At 46.0% G+C, this 17904-nt stretch overlaps 1 protein-coding gene across 3 annotated transcripts; it reads right to left on the reverse strand.

Annotated features, from left to right (window-relative positions):
- Nucleotides 1-806: 806 nt before the first annotated feature.
- On the reverse strand, nucleotides 807-17154 carry CEP68 (centrosomal protein 68kDa). Of its 3 annotated transcripts, XM_015557900.1 has the most exons (7): nucleotides 16747-17154; nucleotides 13428-14951; nucleotides 11906-12028; nucleotides 9286-9382; nucleotides 5249-5421; nucleotides 4133-4200; nucleotides 810-3064 (listed from the first exon to the last, which is right to left on the reverse strand). In XM_015557900.1, exons 1-6 carry the CDS (start codon nucleotides 17092-17094, stop codon nucleotides 4177-4179), a joined length of 2289 nt encoding a protein of 762 aa, XP_015413386.1. In that variant the 5' UTR covers nucleotides 17095-17154; the 3' UTR covers nucleotides 810-3064; nucleotides 4133-4176. The 3 variants fall into 3 exon arrangements, with proteins under 3 accessions (XP_006778596.1, XP_006778597.1, XP_015413386.1); XM_006778533.2 differs by having other exon boundaries at nucleotides 807-4200; XM_006778534.2 differs by having other exon boundaries at nucleotides 807-4200; nucleotides 16987-17153.
- Between the last annotated feature and the right edge of the window lie 750 nt (nucleotides 17155-17904).

Raw genomic sequence — 17904 nt, forward strand, 5'->3', positions numbered from 1 at the left:
AAAGAGAGCCTTGTATTATTCCTAAAACATCCATTTGTGTGTGCAACCAGGGCATTGTAGACCTACCTTAGAGCAGCGTCCATTATGCTTTCCAGATAATATACCTAATAAATGACCTAGGGAAGCTTTCTGCAGGGTAGGATTTTACCCAAGCTTAGTGGTTCAGGGAGATTAAATTGTATGCAAAATAAGTTTAGGATGTATGCTATATAGTCTGTTATCTTTGATCCTTCTCTAAAACCATCTGAAATGGCTTCATTAATCAATACTTTAATTCTTTTATGTGTTCAAGGTGCAAAGTATCACCTTTCCTTAATTGGCAAATGATCAGACTAACGCATGTGCTAATATTTCTTCTGTGTTCGGGGTCAGATGTCAACTATTTTATCCTCCACAATTGTGTAACTTAGGTTGGAGGAGAGGTAAAGCATTAAAATAGAAAGAAGGAAAATTTTACTATTTGATTGCCCTAATTTTAGAAATGTCCCTAATAATTAGTTGAAAACATGAACATTAGATGGGAATAAGTGAGAGAAATATATTTATTTCCATGGAATTTTGCACATGTGAAAATTTTGTTAAATAGGACCTTAAAGATTCTAGGGTTTGTTTTTATTGTGAGAAACAAAAATCTTTTGCTAATACTGGCATTTTAAGGTAATAGAAATCAAAGACTGTTTTCCTTGGGGTTGAAGGTAGCCGCCAAAATATTCTTTACTTAGGGGCTTGGGATGTGGTTGTTGGCAACATATTTTATGGTGGGGTCCTGAATTCAGTGATAAAATTTAAATTAAAAACAAGCCAAAAACTAAAGGTTTTTATTTTTATTTTCACTAAACAGGCAATTGAAACACGTGGTACAAAAATAAGTGGTAAGATTATTGTAAAATGAAATGGACAGAATATTCCATTTAATTTTCCATCTATGAGAATTTCACAATAAAATCATAGTTTTACTTTGTATTATAGATGTGCTTGTTGGATCTATTCATCCTCTCATAAGGCAACTGAACTCAAATTACCAAATTGTTATTTGGGTGAAGATTTTTTTAAAAATGTTTCAAAGGTTTTTTTTTTTTTTTTGGCTTTACAATACGGTATAAAGGGGGAAATAATTCAGAAACTATCTTCCAAAGTAATAAACGATACAAATGTTAGTGTGACACCATGCACTTCAGTTTTATACAGCAAGTTGTTCAAACTGTCAGTTTATTCTTGGTGAGTTGGCAAAAAACATTATATGAATTTAAGATGTAAGCATATTTACATATTTAGTTTTGAAAATTTTAGTGTTCTTTCCCCCATGACAGTCAAGAATGGAATGGAGTGTATCTAAGCAAGATGTTTCCGCATGCTCCATTGTTTGCTTTTATTAATATGCCAATAAATGCAGTCTTGAAAAAAAATCCCATTCCTACCCCCTTTTCAAGTACACCCATTTCAAGCTACTATGGGCTTTTACCTAGTCACCTGTTGAACTATAAACTGTAAGTGGCTGCCATGAATTAGTTTATGTAAGAGTAAGTTAAATCTAAGCAGTGCAGTCTCTGGGAAATCCTTGCAGAATGATAGCTTTTCTGGTCTAAGCAGTAACTTCCTATTCTTTGACCTTGGATTGAAACTTCCTTAAGCATACATAACATGTCGCCATTGCAGCATATTTTTACATCAGCCCTTCTTTATGTCCCTATTTAAGCTTCAGAACAGCCCTGTGTTGTTAACATTGTATTTGATTTGCAGATGAGCTCAGCCATGGAGCTGTAACAAGAACCTAGGTCTTGAAACTAGCAATAGAGTTCTTAGTACTGCCACTTCCCTGTGGACTTAACTTTTACTAATTTAAAGGGACTACTAGGAAATTTTCCAACAGGTAAATTTGGGATTTGATAATCACACTTATGCCACCATAGGCCACTGTTGTCCTTAAGGCTAATGTGTACCCCTATGCACTGGCCAGCCAGGCCACTTGAACTGTAACTCAGCCATGTTGACTCATGAAATTGTTGCTGGCATCTTCCTAGGCTGAAACAATTTCAGCTTCAGTTTTAAGGGAGGTCTTCAACTTTTTATAGCACCGCTGGAGATGTAATTAGCCACTGTGTTGATATTCCTTAGTGGCATTCTCAGCTGGGTCTAGAATGAGCATCCTTCAGTCACACTTTATTTCAAAGGAGATGAACAAAAATCTTCTTGAGTTCATCTCTACGTAAAGTAGTACTTTCTTGGGAAACAGTACTTTATGAAATAAAGTACCCTGAAGATTTCTGTCATTACAATTACTAGGTTGAGTCGGAATATAATGGCATATGCAGCATTCAATTACTATAACTCTAGCCAGTTTGTTCCCATAGGATTGTCATCAATTTTTTTTCCCTGACCTATAGACTTATTTTCATGCCTATCAAATAGTACTAGTAAATAACTGGGTTGAACTCTTAATGGCTACCCTGTAACATACTCAGTGGAAAGTCAGTGGAAAGGCATGTACCATTTCCTAGCAAAGATCAAAGGGAAGGTGAAATATAACAATATAAAAACAGGCTATTAGACATATGTGCCTTTTTAACCAGTTCTAGGCTGTTAAAATCTATGTATGGGATCAAGATTAATATGAAGAATCATAATACAGGCAGAATCTTCATACATAGTTTAATTCTGATCATGCCCTTAAACTAAGCATTACGGTAAATCATACCATAGTAGCAGCAGGCACTTGAAATACTGAATTTTATATAGCTACTATTGAAATTTTATATCATTTCCCAGTGACTATGCAGTCTGAAATTTTAAAGCAGAAGAAGTTACATTTATAATAGGACTTTAGTTCATATGGATGTGGGTGAGATGGCATTAAAGATTATGTGGCTCAGCCCCCAAAACTAAAGTCCTAAATTTCCTTTAAAGAAAGTAATTTGGTATTAAATGTTTTGTTCTGAGGGGTATCGGAAGTTTGCTTGTGAGAGTAATTGTTCCATCATCATCTTCTTTTGATTCAAGATGACTTGTTCATTCTTTACAAACTTAAAAGATCTTCCTTTTTAAAGCACCTTCCTGAAATGAGAATCTTGAAGGAGTTTGAAAAAAGATCTTTAAGTGCTTATCTCATATATTTAAGTATGAAGAACCCTTTCCTTAAATCTTAGCTCACTATAATACTAAACTTACATGGGGGGAAATGTGCTTTTCTCATTCCATGTTAATTCATAGCCCAATAGAAATGAATTGATTTTTGTTTTTGCATTATCTGTGGTTACCAGCAATGGATGATTGCTTTGCTTTAAAAGCTACAGAATCGATGTTTTAAATGGTTGATCTGTAGATTTAATTCTATCAAGGTACTTACATGTCAACTCCCAAGCAACAAAGAATTCCTTTCTGCCCTTCACTATTTACAGCTTTAGTTTCTGTAGCTAACCAGGCTGTATGACCCTATCCATGCCCTTCCCTTCCCTGACCGTGGACTACCCTTCCACAGGAGAGTAGGAATGGAGGGGAGCATCCTCCTCAAGGTACCCTTTTTGATGGCTCATTAGTCCATAGACTTGCTGTAGCTCAATGGCAATTCCCAATGTCCCCAACACACTGTCCTTTAAGATATTAGTTAGGGAGGCAGATGGACCCCTAAGCCCTGAAGATGACAAAAGGTCTAATCCCCTAATTTGTAGAGGAATCTTCTATGAATTTAGAGAGTTAAGGTCTCTTCTAAAGTCGTCTAAATGGGACTTATAAACTTAAGCTTCATTTTTATGAAAAGACCCAAGTTCTTGACCAACCAACCAATCACTTGAGTCCTTTTGTATGCCTGAGAGTACTGAGTATTTGGTACCTTATTTCTCATACCAGCCTTCTTTACATGATCTCAGTGCATGGACTAGTTTAGGAGCTCTGTCTGCTTTTAACTGGGCAGAAGGGAAGAAAGACCTATATGACTATTAATATTATTTTATCAAAAGCCTGCAAAGCCTCATGCTCTTTGCAGACAAGCACCAAAGGAACACTTTAGTTGGGAAGTATTCGTTTTAAATGAAAATAGTAATTCAACTGCCCCTTATTTCAGGGAAGAGAAAGGCATTTTAAAGCTAGTACATTAGCTTTAAGTTTCCCCCTTGATTATCTGTTAAATGGCTCTTACTTTCTTCCTGAAAGTTTCCCACCAGCCAGGTTTTGGGAGACAGATTACATCTCTGCCTGAGAAGATGCCTGAAAGAGAAAGAGAAGCATTTGTTATAGGTAGAATGCTGCAGAGGGGGGAAATACAACAAACATTTTAGAACCAAAACGACTTGCTCAATTTCTGATACAAATACATGGACTCCCTGCTCTTGACATACTTGGATTTTATCCTTTACCTTATTTTGTCATAGTTCTAATCTGGAAAATCTGAGTTAGGCACCACATTTTGATTCGAGAGGCAATTGCAGAGATAGTATGGTCCAGTTGTACCAAAGTGGGTACCAACTCCCTACACTCTCTCAGCCCGTCTCTCCTATCATTCAGTTGGACCTTTCCAGAGATCAAAAGAAAGTTGTACTATTAAGTTTCCAGACATGTTACCCCCAACTATCCCCTCCTAGACTTTTGTGGGAAAGGGAGGTGTGGGGAGTTACCAGTAACTGGGTCTATAGGCACTGGGTGCTGTCAGCAGTTGCTTGGAGAAAGAGTATCAAATGAGTTGGGTGAGAAGAGCAAGAGGTATAGATAAGTTTTGCTGCTGTTGCCCTTGGGTGCTGGTGAAGGGACTGCCATAGAAATGGGAGCATGGCATCCTAGTCCTCAGCAGGCAGCACGGGTGAAACAGTAATGGAAAACACAGCAGTGAGCCTTTGTCCCCATAGGAGGACTCCCCCCGCCCGCTACTTCTTCCTGGCAATGGTAGCATCTCCTCCTAGCATCTCATTTTAAAAAAAAATTTTTTTTTTTTTTTTAGCCTCACCCAAGGACATGTTTCCATTGCTATTTTTTAGAAGAAGGGAGAGAGAGAACGTGAGAGATGCATCAGTTAGTTGCCTCCTGCATGTGCCTCAGTTGGGGATTGCCTGAGTATGTGCCCTGACTGGGAATTGAATCCACCATCTTTTGGTGTATGGGAGGACGCTCCAACCAACTAAGCTACACCGGCCAGGGAAACATCTTATTTGTTTTAATAGCTCTTGGCTCAAGCTTCTAAAAAACAAGCAAATGTCAGAGCTGTACCCTAATCCAGCACTGGGTCTGAGGAGGGGGTGTTCTCTTGGGTTATTCTACTTACTAGGCTCATCCCAGACACATCAGCACTACTGTGTGCCACTGGTGTGTCATCAGGGATGAGGGTGCAACCAGCCAGCATGTCCACAGAGGCTAAGATTGTGTCATACAGGTGATCTGCGTGGCTCTCCAGCTCGCTGGGCTGCTTTGAGATCCTCCTGAGGACATCCTTTAACACTAACAAAACAATTAGACCAAAAAAATCATGCAAGTTATTTTCAAAAGAACATACAAGGGTGTGTAGCATTTTACATAATGGTTTCAGAATGTCTACTCTTTTTTTAAATATATTTTATTGAGTTTTTACAGAGAGGAAAGGAGAGAGAGAGAGAGCTAGAAACATCCATGAGAGAGAAACATCGATCAGCCGCCTCCTGCACACTCCCCCTCACTGGGGATGTGCCGGCAACCAAGGCACATGCCCTCGACCAGAATCGAACCTGGGACCCTTCAGTCCGCAGGCCGACGCTCCATCCACTGAGCCAAACCGGTTTCGGCCAGAATGTCTACTCTTAACTGACTCTCCAAGAAACACTATTGTACTGGTGGATCTGTTAACTTATGATTAAAGTGAGACAAGAATTTCTCTGGCTTCACTTTGGAATTACGTAATTCATAAAAAAGCAGGCATGGTTTTATGGTGACTGGTATTATCTGACTTTTAGAGATAAGACTCAGGGCACACCCAGATCATGTGGAGCAGAAGGCTTAAATGAAAAAACAACAAGCCAGTATTAGGGCTCCTGGTCTTACTACCAGGTCCTATTAGCTTCTGTTGGCTGGGGGACTATCATTTAGCATGTGCATGGGTAGTCTGGTAACATTTGGGGATCCCTGTGAACCCCTTTTTGTGAGTTCTAGAACAGATTTCAAAAGAAAATATCTAAAATCAAGCAAAGACAAGATGGTTAGCCAGCCCGGCATGGCTCAGTGGTTGAGCGCTGACCTATAGACCAGGAGGTCATGGTTCAATTCCGTCATGGCACATGCCCGAGTTGCTGGCTCAATCCCCAGTGTGGGGTGTGCAGGAGGCAGCCGATCAACGATTCTCTCTCATCATTGATGTTTCTATCTCTTGCCCTCCCTTCATCTCTGAAATCAATAAAAAGATATATAAAGTATTCAGTTGAGAAAGGGATGGGCTAGGTTCAGAGTGCATCCCATACAACAAGCTTGTTTTTTTCTTAAAAACTTTTATTTCCTTTGTTAAACAGAAAGCCTGCTCTAGTTTCCTGTGCTTTTATCAGCTGTGTTAACACTCCCTAGTTTCCTGCCTCAGCTGCAACATCTGCCAGCAGTGGAAGGGGTAAAGGGGAAGCTGTGTATCTGCACAGGATGCTGACGGGTGGGCAGAAGCACAGGCTGGCTGTGTTGAGATCAGCCCCAAGGGAAGCCACACCAGTGCACAGTCATCAGGGCAAAGTGCTGTCCTGACAACTCATGAGAGCTGTGAGGGGAAGGGCCGTTAGAGGTATGCAGCCAGGGTGCACAGTACAGCTTGCCTGTGAGGGCACCTGGGATGGGCTCTCCCCTCCACGTCCACCAGACCTTTGCCCGGTCTCCTGTGTGCTGTCAGTGGAGTTCAGAGGACTTAGATATTTTTGAACTTCCATTTTAGAACGTTAGTTTGGTTGGAGTCAAGTAAAAGTAAAGCTGGGAATAGGAATGAAATATTCCCAGTGAGATCTTATGTTTTAACTAGAGCCCGATGCATGAAATTCGTGCAAGAGTAGGCCTTCCTTCCCCCGGCTGCCGGCACCAGCTTCCCTGTGGCACCCGGGATCCCGGTTTCCCTTGCAGCCCCAGCTTTGTCCAGAAGGACATCCAGTCTAATTAGCATATTACACTTTTATTATTATAGATTTTATAAAGACCTGGTTCAGCTTGAGGCCAATAGGTTCCAGCCATTTGATCCAGTATAATGAGTAGTTTGTTGAGATAGGACTGTAATGAAAACCTGCCAGATTTCTGTGGAGAGGCCTTTGGCAGGAGGCTGAGATTGGGACATTTTGGGGGGAGTTCATCTGGCTTCCCATCCCCAAGGTTATGCTGTGGCAGAGGCTGGGGAGCAGTGTCTTTGTGCTTGGACTCTTACCATGTGCCCTGGAGCAGCGATCACCAACCTTTCAGACCTCATGGACCACCAGTGGTCCGTGGACCACCCGGTTGGCGACCACTGCTCTGGAGTATACCTAGCTGGAAAAACCCTGTGAGTATCAAGGAGAACTTGTGATTTCCACAAAGCAATCAGATTCCTGGGTGCCAAACAGGATGGGGAGGGGCAGTGTGTCAATCTGAAAGAGACTGGATACACAGAGCCTGAAAACTACGAAACCCCAAAAGCCTCTTATTTTGACAGTAGAACACTCTAGGCTCCTTTGAGAGAAAGGCAAAGTGGGATATTTTTATTACAAATTAAACACTGAGAAGTTTTCTCAATTGTTTTTTAAATGAAGGTCAAAGAACCTGTCTGTCGCCTTTAAGGGGCCCATTGTTACATGTGGCTTCTGGGAAGTTTCCTGATATTGAGCTCCTTCCCTTCCTGCTCAGGCCACTGCCTGCACCTCCAGACACTGACAGCAGCATAGGAGCCAGCATATAGGGGCTGGAGCCAGGCTGCCATTCCTTGTGTGACCAAGGCAAATTCATCACTCCACTGGGATGACAGTAATAATAGTATCCATCTCACAGGGCTGTAATTAAGTGGGGAAAAAAGTGAACTGCTTCAGCAGTGTCTGGCACACAGTGTTCAGTAAAGTGCTGGTGTGATTACAGGTAGCAAAGGAGGTTGGCATACTGAATTTCTGCCCCAATCAAACCCAAAAAAACCCTAGTGCAAGAGAATACCAGAAGAGCCAAAACAACGGCTTCCCAAGGGCTGGGGACTGCAAAGGTCTCATATAAGTCACTGGATAAGCATTACCCCTTGGAAATCCCTGCAGTGTCTCCATGGCTCCTTCAGTTCTCAACCCTGGTGATTTTCTTCCCAGGGGACATTTGTCAACGCTGGAGATACTTTTGGTTGTCATAACTGGAGAGGGTGCTACTGGCATCTAATGGGTAGAGGCCAGAAATGCTGCTAAACAGTTTAGCATGCACAGGACACCACTTTCAAAGAAGTACGTGGCCCAAAATATTGGTAGTGCCAAGGTTGAGAGAAACTGCTCTCACCACCTCTTAATATGCACCTGCCCACTACTTCTGGTCAGGAAAGGGCAGCCTCAATGCCTCTCAAGCCCGCAGGCCTTGCCCAGCTTTGCTTCTACTATTTGTTTATAGCATAAACACCATCTCCAAATCCGAGGCACAATATAGATGGCCTTTTAGCACCTGAATGTTGAGTCTCAGGAAACTAGGGGCTGCTTTTAGGGACCCATCACTTCATTGCTTTAACCTAGCATTCTCCTACCTCATCCTCCATAGCACATCCACCTCCAGCAAGGGTAACACCATCATAAATTCTTGCACCATGCATGCTTTACTGTACTCGTTTGTGATTTTAACATTTTTCTACCTTGGAAATCCACCCTACGAAACAGGCTTGAGCTTAGTTTGTACACCACTGTCCGCCCTGTCCCCTCTGTCCCCTCCTTCAGTCTATTCCCTCAGACTAGATTGACTGCTCTTAAATCCTGAAAGAAATTCTTCCTGAAAGCAGATAACCAGAGAGGGGTTCTGCCTGCTGGAAAAGGAGAGGAAGCCTCGAGGGCTCCCCACTGTGAACACCCTAGCCAAAAACCAAGGACAGCTGGATTAAAACCAGCATTCCCACCCCGGACACCAGGAAAGATGAAAGCAGAAGCACGAGTGTTGCTCTTACAAGCTCGACACTTGACTTCTACTCGGCTTTCCTTTGTGACTGCCTGCTACATGGTGCAGCTGCGGGGGCAGTGATGATGTGAGGGGCCGACAGTCATGGGAATCCAAGGCAATGGGTGCATGTGGGAGTGGCTTAGGCACTACTGGCTCCTTACAGTGAGTGTGTGGAGCCCTGGACTGTTGCTGACAGGCTGGCTAAATTCAAAGCCTCTGGCATCTCACCTGGGGTGTTATCCAGCAGGCACTGAAGAAGAACCTCCCCTTCCTGTAAGACATTCTCCGCCAGCGACTGGTGTTCATCTATGTCTTTCTTAAATTGCTTAAAGCATATCAGAAAAAAAAGAAAAAAGCTCCGTTACTTTCATTTTATAAAAGTTATTCAAAATGATCCCTTGTAAGGGTAGCTTGAGTCCCCTCTAACCTAGAATGTAAACCCACTGGTCGTCAGGACTCTCTAAGTAAAGAGCGTGACATTGAACCACCTCTTTGGAGCCCAAGGTAAATACAGAGGCAATCTTTTTTTTCTGTTAAAGTTTGACAAAAGAGTTTTCCCCCTTGGTGGAGCCTGGCTTATCAACAGGGAGTCAGGGCTTCCTTCTTGTGCCACACCTCACAGAGTAGGTTTTCTTTAAATTCACAGGCAATGGGATTCTTAAAAAGTCCTCTATTCTAATGGAACTGGCAAGTAAGAGCCACAAGAGATGCTGTTAAGGTGACTACAGGGACTGCTGCCTCCCGTATCCTCCCTTAATGGCCTGTTCTGTGTAGACTTTAGGCCTTGGGAAGGCATCAAGGAAGCTGAGTCTTCAAAGGAGCTCATCTGTTTCTCCTCACAGGTACCACTCCTTGTCATCGATTGTTTTTGATGCACCTTTAGCCCCTAGGTGTAAGAGTCAAAGCCACGACCACTTTTAGTATAGAGTCCAGAATGTGTTTCACATTCTGGTTATAATTTTCCTCTTGGATTTACTATGTTCCTGTGTTCAGCCCTAATACTATGCTTATTATGTTGTTATTTAATACTCTTGATGTCTATATGCTGTCACAAACCCAATGCTATTAAGACAAAGTATGTGAAATAGAGTCCAGTTAACATATTTGAATACATACCCATAATCATGCATATATTAGGTAGGTAACATGGGTCAGAGTACATGGGAAAGCGGGTGACGGAGTGGTCCCACAGTTAGTTGTGTGTATGACACGAGGGCTAGGCTTCACTGACCTGCAGGGATAACTCCCAGCTCAAGATCTCCCCTCTACCCACAAAGCAAGAATGTTGCTCTGGTTGGCCTGGAAGTTGATGCACTGGACAGAATGAGGGACATAGAGGGAATGGAGTTGTTTCACTTGGCGCCTACTCTGATGGGGGTGGGGCTGAGGCACTCTGGAAAGGCCACCCAGGTGAGTCTAACAAGGATAATTTCCTCTCCCCACAATGATATTGCCCTTGGGCCTCTGAGAGGTGGGCCCCAGCACATGGAGGACTCATACTCAGCTTTGCTTAGTGTATTCTAGGCAAGGAGCTCTCTGCATAGCAGGCAGTAGCATTCCCACTAGTGTAGAGCAGCTGGCCCACCCAGATGAGGCTCCTCCCTTAAATTTTACTTGGCCCCAAGTTGGAAAACAAAGGCCCTCCATCCTGCCTGGGTGTGGTGGGAATTCTAGGCTTAGCCCAGCCTGGTGTGGCCCTGGCTCAGGAAATCACGGCCTCTGTTGCTGAAGGCAATCGGTCAGGTTATAATGTGGGAGAAATTCAAAGAACTGTCCCAGAAAAACCCTTTCTAGACTAGCATCAGGCTGAGACCACAAACACCCCTGCTCCTTCATTAGAGGTTATAAAGATTTGGCCAACCAGACGTGCCAGAAGTCATGGTCAGGTCAGTCAAGGTTAACGTTATGTTTAGGGTAACTGTGTAATTTATCATCTAATTCAAAACACTCTGGGGTGAAGGGGAGCCTATTGATAATTATGCTAGAACAGTAGGCACAAACTCACCTAAATATTTTGACCCAAAGTAGTAATCAGAACCACCATTAAAGAGATTTTTGAAATCAAAAAACCAGTTTTTTTTAGAGGCAAAACTCCCCCAAACAAAACACACTGAGAAGTAAATAGAGCTGTGTCTTTGTATAAATACCATCAAAATGCCCTGGGTATGTTCTGGAGTCAGTATAATTTCAGCTTAAACACTTAAGTATCAGTCAGTGCTGTCCAACAGAACTCTGTGGTGGTGGAAACATTCTACCTGCACTGCAGCCCCTGGATCAGTGGTTCTCAACCTTCTGGCCCTTTAAATACAGTTCCTCATGTTGTGACCCAACCATAAAATTATTTTCGTTGCTACTTCATAACTGTAATGTTGCTAACTGTTATGAATCGTAATGTAAATATCTGATATCCAGGATGGTCTTAGGCGACCCCTGTGAAAGGGTCGTTCGACCGCCAAAGGGGTCGTGACCCACAGGTTGAGAATCGTTGCCCTAGATGAATGTGGGACTAAACCCTCGGAAGGTGGTTATTGCAACTGAGAAATCTGGATTTTTAATTTTAAATAGCCATATGTGCCTAGAGACTCCATAATAGTACAGATGTATGCGTCTCAATCCCTGAGATATTTGGAAAATTACATTGGAAATCACCCTTAAATATTTTTGATTGAGGATAAATGTATTTTCTCTATTTGGCTTAGGAAATAACTGATACATTTTAGTTTTTTGGCATTAAGAATTTGAAAAGGACCTATGATTCGTTTTCAGGTAAAAGTCAACTGAGCCACAACATGCTATTTAAGCTTTTACTTTATAATCAAGTGACTTAGCCCCCTCTCATGAGTATTACCCGGTAAAGCTGCAGAGAAGACTTGAGACTCGTAAGGCTGGACTTGGGTGGAGTCAGGTGGTCGGTAACATCTGCTATGTTATACAGCCAGTGGATCAGCTCGTCTAGCTGACAGCAAAATGTCTGTGTAGACAAATAAAAGACACATGCTGTTTACATTTTCAAAAGGCTAAAAATATCCAGGGGATTCCGATGGACTGTGCACCGGTCCAGAGCATTCCTTCACTTGAGGCTTTGGTCTCTTGTCCTCCCCTGCCTGTCCGCACCCCATGACTCCAGATCTCTGCCAGGGCAACAGAACAGCCCACCTTGGTTCTGTCTCCCCTCAGCCTGATATGACTCAGAAAAGCCAGCCCTGCATGCGGACAGAGCAGAGGTGAGGGCAGGGATGGGACACAGCACAGAAGAGGTATGCCTGCCACAGAAACCAGTTCCTAGCTCAGCACCACTAACTATCGGACTGTTCCTGGGAAAAACGTGGACATAAATGACTGGTTATGATTCACCTGAATATTCGGCTGACAACTGACAATGCATGCCCATTCTGCTTCCACACTGCTCAGGGAGTAGGGCCCCCAGAATCCTGCCAGCTACTCGCCCTGGGGAAGCTGTGAGCCAAGCACTTCACCTCATCATTTCTCTAGCTTTTACCACCAAGGAGGGTACATGCTAACATTTCTCCTACCTGCTTTACAGTACAGATGAAATCATGCACGGGACATCTTGGGCAGATTATTGCCCGCCTCCAGTGCTAGGAACCATCTCATGGGTACACGGCCCTCTGGCCGGCCACCCTGCTGTGGTGCAGATGGGGTATCCACGTGCTCACCTGGGGCTCTCCCAGTGTGCGTGCAGAGAGCCACATTTCTGAACATACCTGTGTCAGGACTACGCAAAGCCCACCCTCCCTCAACACGAATTATTTCATTTAATACACACAACACCCCGAAGTGACACATCTCATTTTGGAAAAGCAAACTCAAGAGATTGAGCTGAATTCTTAAGACAGCAGTGCCATGATTCAAATTCAGATCAGCTGACAACCTTGTTCCCTGTAATAGTCATTATATCCAGATATTCCTGGTTGGTCCATGAGAGGTTCAGTGGCCAAGCAGTTGAGGAAACGGTACATCTAATAGCCCCTAACTCTGCAGTCACACCACTTTATTAAGTTGAAGCTCTGAGAAGGCCTGCAGTCAAGAGAGCACTTACTTGTGCAGAGTACCTCTTGATCTTCAAGGTCAAGAGCTTTGGGAAGCAGCTTGGGGTAGCAGTCAAGATCTCAGGCTCCAGCCCTTGCTAACTGTAAGTGGGCAGGTTGCCTAACCCTTTGCTGCCATTTTCTCTGTGAAATGAGAACAGTCCTTATTGGGTAGCCAGTTGTGAGGATTAAATAGGATAAGGTACAATACAGTGCCTGGCACATGAAGCGTGCTCAATGTTACTAAGTTCCGTTACTAAATCAGTGGGCAGGGGGAAGAAATGAGACACCTTTACACACGCCTCTTAATGTTGAGTTTACCTTCACACAGTGCATGAGTGATTCTTTGCCCGACTCTCTTCCTCTCCTGGGAGGCTGCCCTTTGTGGTCTGGGTCCAAGAATGTCTGCCGGTCCAAAATAACTGGCAAGGAGGAGCGTGTTCTCAGAGGCCCACAGGAGACCCCCAGTGCCTGGCTGCTCACCAGACTGCCGTCCCCTGCAGAGTCCCCTGCATGGAGAAAGGAGCGGAGCAAACAGTGGTTCTGCTCCTCAAGTCCCCCAGGCCCTCTGTGGACAGTCCCAGAGGGAAGCTGGCTTTGGCTGGAATCCGATGGGAAGGAAGTGGGCCCATCACTGTTGGACACATCCAGGGAGCTCTGCCCTTCAGCAGCTCTGGTGGGCAGGGTCACCAAAGTGGGAACAGAACCTAGATACGAAACCAAGCTAGAAACCTGTGTCAGCCGAGTGGGCAGGGCAAGATACTCGTCATCACTTTCTAAGTCCTCTTCTGGTTTCCATCCAGACTCCATGCAGGCAGGGCGCTGGACACCTTGGCCAGCCCCCTTCTCTCTTTCTGGCCCGGATGAGGGCCATCCTCTGTCCCATGTCCTCAGTTGGGGAGGGCCCACCTCGAGGTGCTTGCCCGCGGTCCGCCAGTCCTTCATACCCCTCAGGGCTGGGTCTCTCCTTTCCCAAGTAGTATCCTTGCTGCCTGCAGCTCTGGGAGTAGATGTGAGCTGGCTACAAGATGCCAGCCCCACGCTGCCCTGCTCTTGGGGTACTCCAGAGTGCCACCGTTTAAAGCTTGGTTCTCTGGGCCCAGAGAATGGCAGGGCACTGGCATCCGCTGGTGGGCAACTATGGGAGACATTAGTGGGTGACTTTAGAGTGCTTGCTGGGGAGACAGAAAAGCTATCCAGGTCTACACCTGAGTCCTGCAGGACAGGATCAGCCAGCACGCGGCTTTCCAGATGGCTTGGGAGCCGAGGCCTGGGCCTTAGTGGGTAAGTATAGTCCAGCAGGTCTTCATACTCTTTATTTGGGTTCCACAGGGGGGAGCGGCGGTCAGGGGAAGGTGGCAGGGAATCTGGCAGCACGCAGGCCCAGTACTCGGCTTGGAAGGATAGATGCCTCCTTCGCAGCCCAGGACCATCACCCCCAGAGGACACAGGCTGTGGAGACCACTGGAGCTGAGGCCCTGGTCCCACCATGGAGGGGGCCGACTGGGGGCCAACCAGCTCCAGGGAAGAGACCTTGGCAAGGGAGCAACTCTGAGGCTCCGCCTTCTCTTGGTGTCCTTGGGAACTGCTGCCAGGGGATGAGGCAGAGACACTGCAGCTGGGAAACGGAGCAGTGGCACCTGGGCTCACCGTGGACCTCCACTTTGACGAGAAAGGGAAACCTGAGATGTGAGGCTGTTGGCTGAGGGCCAGTGCCCGCGGTGACTCCAGGAGGGATGGGTCATCTTCGGTATCAGCATCATGTCCTGAGCAAAGGGCTGTGGCTCTGGGAACGGCTGTAGCCTGAGGTAGCTCCTCTGAGGCAGAAAGCCTGGTGTCCTCCATCTGCAATGAGAAGAGGGAAGAAAAAGTGACAAGTAAGCTACATTTCTTTTTCTTTTTTTAACATAGATGTATCATAGTTTTACTTATTTCTTTTTAAAAAGATATATATTTTATTGAGAGAGAGAGGGTTAGAGAGAGAGAAACATGGATGAGAGAAGAACATCACTGATTGACTGCCTCCTGCACATCCCTACTAGAGATCGAACCCGCAATCCAGGCATGTGCCCTGACCAGGAATTGAACCTAGGACCTCCAGGTTCCTGGGTTGATGCTCAACCACTGAACCATGCCAGCTGGGCTACATTTCTTTCTTAGATGATAAATCGGGAGTTTTCTTTGGGGAGCCCAGGTGACATTCAGGAGAGGCCTTGATATGAGTCTGCTACCCGACGCAAGAATCAGATAGTGCTGCTAGTGGCAGCATGAGACACTTCCCAAACTGATCCCACCCTCAGTCCTTTCAAGAGTTCTTCCTCCAGACACCCTGCCTGTGAGAACTCCGAGCGCTTTGGCATGCAGAAGCTCGAACACATTGCCTAGCCTTTCAGAAGAGGATAGATGAAGCCTCAATCATTCTGTCACTGACAGGAGACACACCCAAACCCACTCAGCTCAGCTCAGCTCATATGCCAGTGGTAATAAATAATGGCAAAACGATTATTCGTCTCGGCCTCTTTACTGAAATTTTTATCTGCTTGATGAAGAACTTGCCCTGAGGGAGGCCAACAGCACAGTAGTTACAGCCACGGGCTTTGGAACAGACAGACCTGGTGCTAATCCCTAACTGCCACCTTCCAGATGTGTAACATTGAGCCTTGCTTCCCACACCTATGAAGTGGGGATAGTAATAGCACCACTTCCTCAGGACCCGAGGATTACATGAGCTCATGTGTGAAAAGCACAGGGTGAGGGCTCAACACAACAGGAGTTACAATAAGCAACAGACTCACATCATGAAACAGCCCAATTGGCTTACTAGTATTTCCTGCCTCACTGAGTCTCTGACTCATAGGTTCCCTGAGCCTCCCACCACCCTGGCTCCCAGGCAGGTGGGCCCAGCTTGTTTTCTCCCACAGTCACGCTCAGAGCTCCTCGCAGGATGGGGCTCCATAGGGGCAGCATGCAACAGCCAAGGCCACAGTGACACTGAAGAGATCAAAGTCATTCCCATGAAAGGGCTTGGCAAGCAGAGCATAATAGGATGTCAGCGATGGGAGGGATAGGTCACACAGGTCACCTTCCAATTATATGGAGGGCCTGAAAGATTCAGTGATTCTGCCCGCAATCACAGAGGCAGGCAGGACTCCTTCTCCATGTGATTCCCACGAGGCAAGACTGCCCTGCACTCAGGGAGGCCCAAGAAATTTTCCTTGCCCAGCAACAGTGCTGCCCACCACAGGGCAGCTTTGTGAGGTTTCCTGGGTTCCAAGGACATAAAGTCTTAAAGCCCTCAGGAGACCACAGCTCTGGGCCCTCCTTCCTCAAGTCTCCTCAGGGCCCCCAAGGCCTTCGGATCACCAAGTCAGAAACAGGACAGGGCTCCCCCATTGAGAGCATTCCTGGCCCACCCCTCTGGGTCACTAGTCTCTTAAGGAACAGGGGATGCTGTGGACAGAGCCCCCTGCTGGCCCCAAGGCCCAATTCTCCAAATGAACCTGTAAAACAGAAATCACCTCACCCAGGCTCCCCCAATGCCCCATCTTGTACAGGGACTGGGAAAGCATGTAAAATGGTGACACAATGCTGGCACGCACTCCCAAAAGACAGCATTAGGCAAGTCTACAGTGCCACTGACCTTAGTAGCTACCTGGCTTCCCACAGAATGCAGATCTCCTGTCCCCACACCGGCAGGAGGAAGCAGGCAACTGAGAGCAGGCTGAGATGCACCAGCCACTGGCTCCCTGCTGGTGTTGCTGGCCTGTGACTGGCAGGCTCCAGAGGGGCAGCAGAGAGGGGCAGGTAGGCCCTCTGTCCCCCACACAGGGGAGGCAGGCCCTCCCTCAGCTTCCAGGCGTGGAGGCTGCTCCCCACTCACAGGCCCCGGGGTGTCCACCTCCTGCTCTCTGCAGTTCCACCGCCCACAGGACGGGGCCTTTGTGTCCAGGGATGCCTCCACCTCTGCCTTTTCTTCTCCCAGGGCCATTGATGCGTCCCTAGGTCTGGGTTCCCTGAAGCCTTCAGCTACCTATAAAGTGGGAAAGGGAGACAAAAAGATAAATTCTCTACATCTGTGTAAGGCAATCTTGCTTTTAAATTATTAAGAAAAACTTATTTTTGGCCAAAGGAAAACAAACAAATGATGGCTACTTCCTTAGAGAAGAACAGAGGCCCAAGTCCAGCGTTTCCTTGGCCCCAAACCCTTCTGAAGGGAAGGCAGGAACACATTTTGTCCTCTGCTTTTATGTGGCCTGTGCCAGCCCCAGCAATAGGTCCCAGGAGGGTAAATGCAGGCCCAAATCAGAGGCAAGGCTTAGTCCTCACTAAAGTCACCTTTTCTCCCCTGTCCCTTCAGCCCAGCCCCACTGGGTAAGAGGCCTGGCTTGTGCCAGCCCAGCTGCGGATCTGTTGTCGAAACGCCCCTGTCAGCAGGTGGCTCTGGCTTGGCACTGACTGCTCTGCTCTGCAGATCAAGTCAGGGCATGCCCAGGCCTCGGCTGAACCCAGGGTGCTCTCGCAGTGCCCACTCTGCCCTGCAGAGAAGGCAGGACCCTCTCAAAGCACAGAAACCATGCCCCAGGTTGTGGGGCAGGTTGAGAAAAGAGAGATACACAAGGCAGCAGGCGAGGAGGGAAGAAGGAACACATAGGAGGCGGATCTGAAAATAGGTCTGTTGCTATTAGAGCTTTGGAAACAGAAGGAGACCCTCTCAGACTAAGTGTGTAGGCTGCTGCTGGGAGCACAACTATGGGAGGACTTGGAAGGGGAACAAGGGACCCTCAAGCACCCAGGATTT

The sequence above is a fragment of the Myotis davidii genome, unplaced genomic scaffold, assembly GCF_000327345.1.
Source record: "Myotis davidii unplaced genomic scaffold, ASM32734v1 scaffold6, whole genome shotgun sequence".
Classification (NCBI taxonomy): Eukaryota; Metazoa; Chordata; class Mammalia; order Chiroptera; family Vespertilionidae; genus Myotis; species Myotis davidii.

What these genes read in the sequence shown, in the direction of transcription:
- CEP68 (XM_006778533.2), bottom strand. Translation starts at nt 17,094, where the DNA reads ATGGCCCTGGGAGAAGAAAAGGCAGAGGTGGAGGCATCCCTGGACACA. An exon ending in GAAGCCAGGTAGCTACTAAG is followed by an intron (nt 14,952 to 16,746) that starts GTCAGTGGCACT and finishes TTCTCATTGCAG; the next exon opens with ATGGAGGACACCAGGCTTTC. An exon ending in CACTCATGCACTGTGTGAAG is followed by an intron (nt 12,029 to 13,427) that starts GTAAACTCAACA and finishes TTGTCTACACAG; the next exon opens with ACATTTTGCTGTCAGCTAGA.